The following is a 7760-nucleotide window of genomic DNA, read 5'->3' as shown; positions in this document are numbered from 1 at the left end:
ACCGCATTTGGTGCAACTCCGCCGCGCGACGCGTCATAGTGACTTCATGGCGCGCCATTTTATTATATATACTCCTACAAATATGGTAAGTACTTCTATATAATTTCTCTTTTCCCATCTTCAAAAATGTCAGGGAAATACTGCTTTATATCTGCCGAACAAAAACGGCATCTCATTGTTACAAGGGTTGATAGGATGTGACATAGATGAGACGCTAGCGAATGCACGAAGTGGAGGTTGGTGGACACCCGCTCATTCCTAAAGCGGTTGTTTGTACAAAGCGAGGCGGAGTCTGGGAAATTTGGAGAGGTGTCTACGTTTTTGCATCTTGCTGTAAAACGATAGAACTGATTTTTTTTTCCATTTTCAAAGCCGGAACGCGCCTCCCCTACTCAGATTCATCAACACAAGTCGTACGGCCGGTGCAATGTTTATTATCATACTTTCTTACTCATCATTGAAGGGAGAGCTTGAGAAACACTTTCAAGTGTGCACAAACAAAACATTCGGCTTCAAACGACAAATCACAAATCAAGAGCGCTGTGAACAGTTTTTGCGGAATGCAAGATTACGAGAGAAGCGAAAGCGCGAGACCGGGGAAAACACAGATGGATCGCCAGCACTCAAACGTTTCCGACAGTACGCCGGCCCAATTACCATCGACAACGACCTACTGCCAAATATCGCACCCAACGAACACCATCAGATTTCCGAGTCTACGCGACCATTCGAGCGTATTCCCAAGTTTGTGTCGGATAACGCAGGTGACCCTGCTTTACGTGTGAGTCAACCTCGTCAATTGCTCCACATCCAACTGGATAGGTTGTAGAACTTCATGCCGTTGCTCAAAGATTAATTGGGCAATCTTACCAACGATCACACTTTTGCGGATCAGGATCGTTCGGCCATTCGATTTCAACACGATCGAATTTACAAGCATCGAACATAACGTATCAACTACACAAGCTACGGCATGCGCCCTCTACAAGATACTGTGAACCCTTACTCAGAGCACTGCGACATCATGGTTCTCGCAGATGAAGAACCTGGAACGGATGCTCAGCCACATTGGTATGCTCGCGTCATCGGGATTTTTCACGTCAACGTTTTTACGTTGGACCCGACTCGTCAACATCATCAAATGAAGCTCGGAGGATGGATGTTCTATGAGTTTGTTGGTTTGGTAATGACGCCAACTACCAGAGCGATTCACAGCCCGTCGTCTGCCTCCGAATCCGATTGGAATTTTTCGATGGGAGTGAGGATCGCGTGTTTGGATTTTTGGACCCAAATCAAGTCACTCGAGCCGCTCACCTCATGCCTGCATTCTCGCAAGGGCGTACTCGAGAACTTTTGGGTCCTTCCATAGCGCATAACGAGAAGGATGAAGAGGAATGGCTAAAGTACTATGTCGGCATGTAAGTTTCTGTTCAATTTCTTTGTGATCTTAGTAAACTGACGTACCATCAGGTTTGCTGACCGTGATATGATGCGGCATCTCGGTGGGGGTATAGGACACAAAGCGACGTATGATTCTGTCCCTCCCACACCCGCACAGGATCTTGCTATGGAGGATGACGACCAACCCGGAGAAGATGATAACGGGGCTGAAGATGAGGATATGGAGGGGGTAGAGGTAACGGGGGATATCGGAAGTGGCGAGGATGATTATGAGAGCGGCGAGGGTTCATCATGTGCTGGGGAGGAGGCTGACTATGGGTACGAGGACGAAGAAGGCTCTGAGGTTGATGAGGAGATGGAAGGCGAGACGGAAGAGGTTGACGAGTTCTCCGATGACGAGTCTGACGGCTCTGCAGAGTTGTAACTTATCATATTCTATATTGGATCAACTTTAGAATGTTCAAAAAACTTACAGTCGACTTTCCATTGTCCTTACAAAAATTACTTCAACCTTACATTCACTCGGCAACCTTGGTTTAATCTTACATAGTACTAGATAATTTGACATCCTTTCTATAGTTCATCATATAATTCTACAACATTGGAAGGTGGAGCAAAACATCGCAAACTTTTGCGATGATTACAAAGCCTCCAAGGTAAACCAAGGTTGTTGCTGTTTTGCTGATGGTTGACAGAGAAGTCCGCGATGACGATGAAGAGTCCAGAGGCTGCTGCCGCTGAGGTGGTGCTGAGTGATATGTTTGGGTATGTTGAATAGTCGAGGCGGACCGGCAACTCCGGTATGCCGATACCGCGCATACGCGGGCTCTGGTGCCATGTCTGGGACACCTTATGTCCATATATAGACATAATTTATGTCTATATTGAGACATGTCCAAAAAAAGACATAAGGTCGTCTAGCGTTGGCGGGAGCTCCACGGCAGAAAGTTTTTGTTTGGTGAACTTTGATCGGCAGGTCTTGCAAGATTGGCAGCGAATCTTTGTTGGCGATAAGAGCATTGAGCATTTCACGTCATGATGGAGGAGCCTTGATATCGATATATATCATATATAGTACTAACTACCCACTTGATCGATCAATTGTGCCATAGAGGAGAAAACAGACCATCCAACAGCCATAGAAAGTGGGGGCCGACCTATCACATTGTATGCATCCTCTGCGGCTTTCTCAAATGATTCGTCTACCCAGCGCATCGAATCTTCCCGTGAGACGGGTATCTGTCCACGGAGAGCATCGGTCACGGCCCGGTCAACCTTGATACCACAATTCTCGTACGGGGCTTCAGGCGGGACTGTGAAAGCGTGTCGAGGGGTCTGACCTGACATGTTGGGTTTGTCTTTCTGGTATCGGATTTTATGGTTGTTCCAATATTCGACAAAAATATCAAGTTGGAGCTGGAGAATCTTCGGCCACAGCCAGTAGAATAATTGGCTGGTAGGAAGTTAAGTCATAACTAATCACCGATATGATACATAAAGAAACAAATGATTTGACTTACGGGTGCACGGGGTTATTCGGATTGTAAATCCCATCGAGGTATCCCTGACGGATAAAGTCTCTGACATTAAATCCGAATGTTTTGAGAAACCAGTGCCAAAGACCCTCGATTGGCGTGTTATGAACGCTGCGAAGATGTTGGGCGGCCGGAAACCTAGTTGCGTCAATATCCGGGGCATAAGCCGCCCTGCAGTCAATGCAGAATTAAATAAATCAGCATCGTGCATTCAAATTCCTGAGGCAACAAACACTAACCTCAGGCCGGTTTGATTAGCAAAAATATATGCGGTCTCCGAGCCCTTGTCCATTATAAACGTGATGGGAATGACTTAAGAGAATTGAAGTTGAAGAAATGAATGCGAAATTTCAAATTTCAAATTCTTTACTTACTTCCCGTTGTTTCAACCGTATCGAGGTGGACATGGCCAGTGGTGCATGCCAGTCGATTATTAGGAACAACGACGAGCGCTAGCACAAATGATGTCCACTGGTCCTTTATACCATAGATACCAAAGCCGACGCCGCCCATATTCAGCGCCTGCGCATTCAATTTGTCATGTCCATCTGCATGGTGCTGATGATTGGGGCCGATTGATACTAGCGCAGAGCGGTGAATCCTATTGGCCCCGGGAAAGCGACGTGCTAAACCCTCTGGGGCATGATTTGCCAATACATTCCGTATAAAGTCTCTGACAGAACAAATGACATGAGAATTAAGCAGTGGAAGATACGTCAAGAAAATGCAACCGCACCTTGGCAAAGATATTCCTTCGTTACAGAGGAGAGTTGCAATAGTTCCTACCCCGTTTCCTTGAGTAAGGTCCTCTGCAACCTTTTCAAGGACCGCCTGAGTAGCCATATCTCTTGGGAGAGGCTTCCGAACACTAGGCACGCTGAATTTATTGTTAAGCTGGGCAAGTTTCGAGCTCCTGAGATAATTTTATTTAGCATAGCAGACCATTCAAGGGGCGCACCATCAACTTACTTGATGTCAAGCCCATGGTCGACCTTGAGGCGCTGCAAGCGTTGATCTACAGTGAGTCGCTCCTTGGCGTATTGCAGCAGCGAAGACTGTAGTTCGTTGTCTGGGGGGTCTGTAAAATAAAATGAATCACAATACATGGATTTGCCAGCATGATGAAGTTGACGCACAATTTTTGACGCCATAGCCATTGACACCAGTCAGGTTATTGTTGCTCATTATATACTTTGGGAGGTCAAGTCTTCGAAAGGTGGGCAAGTCGTATAATTGGGAACAGAACAGGCTCCAATTTATTCAATTTGCAACGGCCGTCAAGCAAGGTCAAATTTGCAAATTGACTATTGATACAGGTAAAGATAAAGAAAGAACTGCAGCTGAACACGTCACAAGGGGTGCAAGGGTGGGAGCAGGTTGCGGGAGTGACTAGGGATAGACAAACGGCAGTCAAACTGAAAAGGGTCTAGAGGTTGAACACGTTACAAGATGGGGATGCAAAAATGAGAAGAGTGGGACGAGGCCATAGGGAATGACTAAAGATAGGGAGCATGCCCGTCGACCAGGTAATAGAGGCCTACTTCTCATTATTGTCCAAGTTGTTGTCATCCTCGGGGTGTCCTTCGGAACCACCAGAGTCACCTTCTATCTCCAATAAGGGCGTAAGCTTCAAGTCTTTACACATGTGGTTGCAGCAATGTTGCGAAATGAAGGATTCAATCCCGTCTGGGCCATGATCACCGATTCCGGAATCACTGAAGGAACGAGGGTGATAAAGAATGATACAAAAGTTAGATTAACGTACGTGGTAGGCGAGTGAGACATTATGTCAAAGAGAACGATTGTATCGCGTCCTTGGATGTTCATCGGGGAACCTATGTAGAAATATTTCGAGAGGTTGGTAAAAACCTGTAGCAAATTCATACCTTGGATATCAGCGAATACAAGTTCCCGATTGCTCACTTGATACGAAAAATGAGCAAAAGAAGATATGGTAGTGCCAACCTTGTCCTGACGGTTCGGATGATTGAGGGTGCCGCTGAATTTCAAAACAGTCTTGGTTCGATGGGGCTCGACAAGCCAAACGGCTGATGAGCCTTCTTCTAATGGACCAAGTCCAGATGCTTCCGAGGGAGTCCCAACCTCGCGAGCAAGAAACCCCTCGGAAAGTATGATATCTGAAGAGAGTTTGTATCATATTTGTGCGATGAAGAACAGCTTACTTGTTGCGATATCGACTTTCATCTCTTTGGCCGCCGCTTTGAATTTTCGAAGAAACCAAGTGGCTGTCTTGAGGCGAATAAGCTCGCACTTGAGGAATTCTGCATTTTCGTCGGCAGTAACACTATCATCAGAACCTATCTCAAAAAATTTCTTGGCGACAAAGAGCTCGGAATCCATTGTAAGCTTGAAGGTAAATTGAACATCAAGCAAAGAGTCATGATCAAGCACTGTGACAGACCTGATAAACATGTTTCGTAGCGCCCGAGGCAAATAAGGCTTTCGCAAGGAAGCCCTTGAAAATTTCAGCATTCTCAGGCCAGATAATTTCGACCTGGCCCGTTTCAACGTCACACGTTGTGTACGCCTTCTCAAGGCTGACGGAGGAAACGGTGTTTGAAGCCGTGGATGCTGCCACAGTTCCACGGCTTGTTCGAACAAAAGATGATTTACAAAGGTCTGCAGGTGCAACAAGTTAGCTAGTGGCACAAAAGATCCAACTAGGCTTACCGTCACTGGGAATGATTGCATGTCGCTTTGGTCCAGGGACATCCTCGCCAAGTAGGGATGTAACGGTTGCACTCCTTTTTCGACCGGCTTGAAATTTCTTGAGGCGAATCATGAACTAATAAGAAAAAGTTAACAAAATGAGACATAAGTCAAAGGAAGATCGACTTACCGTTGGCTTGTCAACGTAAAGCTCGAGAGCCATACTGAGCTGGTTCTTTGGTCCAGAACCTCGCTTACCCTTGGCCTCAGGTTGAGTGTAGAAGGCGGCCATGTCGCCTGTGAGGTATTCCATGTAAACCTGTCCAACAGTGTTGTTGGCGGTATTCGGGAGGAAAACCTTGTTACCAGACCAACGAAATTCAACTTCGTCTCTGATGTGCAATGGGGATATCAGAAAAACCACGCGAAAGAATAAATAAACACATACCGAATCAGGTCTAGCTTGTGTTCTTTCGACCAACGATTATTCAATGTTTCTAGAGAGTCATCCAGGACTTCTATAAGATAAACGTGGAATATGTAATTCAAACCGAGTGAGGATGCCGTATTACATACCCGATAAGTAATCTGCCTTGGCCCATGGCTTGCCCCATTGGCCGCAATCAAGGTCTGTTTGACTTTGTTCACGGCGCGAAGAACTTTTGAGACGACACTGGACCGAAATGAATATCTTCGTGTCTCCGGTTGGCGTGGCGTTGAGTTGAGCAGATGCTAGCCCAGACGTCGTATGAAGGGCAGATGGTGGGGGTTGCTTGTGCAGCCGAGCATCAAGGGCATCAGCTCGTGCAAGGCGAGAGGCATCGACGGCTGTGCGCACAAGGTGGTGCTCAGATGTTGAAGTACCTGGGGTAATTAAACAAGTCTCAGACAATACTATCACATAAAACACAGAATAAAGGCTGACCTTTCAACGCCGAAGTCCCGGACTCCAGGCGAAGACAACCCCCACACAACTCAGCTTGAAGGTTCTTCCAGGCGAGTCCACAGCCAACACATTGTCGCATGCCCTGACAATATCTTGAGTCGGAAAACAAAGAAACGCATGGTGAAAGTTACCTTCCATTGGCTTTGCTCTGTTGAGCCATCTGCGAGCGTTGAGATTTTGCGGCACTTTGCGCAAAGACCAGCCAATGTCTTGTGCGGAAAGAAACCGCCACAACCGTCGCCATTGTCAGATGCACAGTGTTCCATGGAGAGATGAGCGCTACAGCCTATTATCCTGAAAAATATCGTCAGAATGGACCTCTTTTATACAAGTGGGAGTGGTTTCAATTTGAAAACCCGAGATCCTCAGTGGAAGTATTACGTCGAAAGATAGCATCCATAGATTCATTTTGAAGGTGGTTCTCCAACGCCAAAAGTTCTAGGTTGCCCTTGGAACATGGTTAAAGAGATACACAAGAATTGACCTCGCCATCGTCTCTAATGAACAATCTGGCCGGAAATATTATATTGTGCGGTTTTTAGCTATTCGAATGTAGTACGCATTAGTTTTCTGTGTTCTTTGCTCCGAGTTGAAAAGAAAATCACCGTGAAAGGCGCTTTTTCATTGTATGCGTGGCCGCGGCGGTAAAATCATGACCATCGGAAGAATTTGCGACCACCAGAAAAGATCCTCAAGGCAGTAGTGGAACACTTCGAGAATAAGAAGAGTTGCTACCGCGAGCGCGAAACAACCAAGGAAGTGGGTATTTGAGAACAAAAGGGAGCAGAGCTCGCAAACTGAAGATTCAGAAGAGATCCTCCACGATCAAATTTGTGGCGTTCGCTTTCTCAAAATGAGTAGTGCTGGGCACCCGAGGCGGTAACGTTTATGTTTACGTTTTGTAGAACAACCTGCTATGTCAGTCATTTTTTGAATAGTGGATATGTCGACATTTTGGCCACTCACCAACAATCACCAGCATATGACGCAGCATCTACAAGGCCAGTGTAGCTTGGACAGTCAGAAGATAAAGACAAGGGTTTGATGAGGCTTTAAACGATTCTACCGACTTATACTTCACCCAGAAGTCCCTCTTAGTTCCCCAGACCAGGCTGCACAGTAATAACAAAGCGAGGCTCGGCCTAAGGCCTCAATCTCTTGCATGTGGACCGGGCACGTTGCCTGCACAAATTCTCTGTAAAAATGAG

General features: G+C 46.3%; 3 protein-coding genes across 3 annotated transcripts; 1 reads left to right on the top strand and 2 right to left on the bottom strand.

Annotated features, from left to right (window-relative positions):
* Positions 1 to 427: 427 nt before the first annotated feature.
* LACBIDRAFT_332608 (uncharacterized protein) lies at positions 428 to 1825 on the top strand (the record flags this gene model as incomplete). The annotated part of the gene is made up of 4 exons (XM_001887158.1): positions 428 to 781; positions 1013 to 1183; positions 1204 to 1418; positions 1471 to 1825. The coding sequence occupies 4 exons, from the start codon at positions 428 to 430 to the stop codon at positions 1823 to 1825; spliced, it is 1095 nt and encodes a 364-aa protein (XP_001887193.1).
* Positions 1826 to 2478: 653 nt separating this feature from the next.
* On the bottom strand, positions 2479 to 4121 carry LACBIDRAFT_309912 (uncharacterized protein; the record flags this gene model as incomplete). The annotated part of the gene is made up of 7 exons (XM_001887105.1): positions 2479 to 2854; positions 2922 to 3107; positions 3176 to 3248; positions 3311 to 3609; positions 3673 to 3849; positions 3906 to 4014; positions 4073 to 4121. The coding sequence occupies 7 exons, from the start codon at positions 4119 to 4121 to the stop codon at positions 2479 to 2481; spliced, it is 1269 nt and encodes a 422-aa protein (XP_001887140.1).
* A 352-nt stretch (positions 4122 to 4473) lies between these two features.
* LACBIDRAFT_309911 (uncharacterized protein) lies at positions 4474 to 6818 on the bottom strand (the record flags this gene model as incomplete). Its single annotated transcript, XM_001887104.1, has 11 exons — positions 4474 to 4651; positions 4702 to 4771; positions 4823 to 5074; positions 5120 to 5303; positions 5359 to 5576; positions 5628 to 5742; positions 5797 to 5998; positions 6055 to 6124; positions 6183 to 6470; positions 6532 to 6634; positions 6684 to 6818. The coding sequence occupies 11 exons, from the start codon at positions 6816 to 6818 to the stop codon at positions 4474 to 4476; spliced, it is 1815 nt and encodes a 604-aa protein (XP_001887139.1).
* Between the last annotated feature and the right edge of the window lie 942 nt (positions 6819 to 7760).

Source organism: Laccaria bicolor, genomic scaffold, assembly GCF_000143565.1.
Source record: "Laccaria bicolor S238N-H82 LACBIscaffold_42 genomic scaffold, whole genome shotgun sequence".
Lineage (NCBI taxonomy): Eukaryota > Fungi > Basidiomycota > Agaricomycetes > Agaricales > Hydnangiaceae > Laccaria > Laccaria bicolor.
This window is presented reverse-complemented; position numbering and strand designations above follow the sequence as displayed.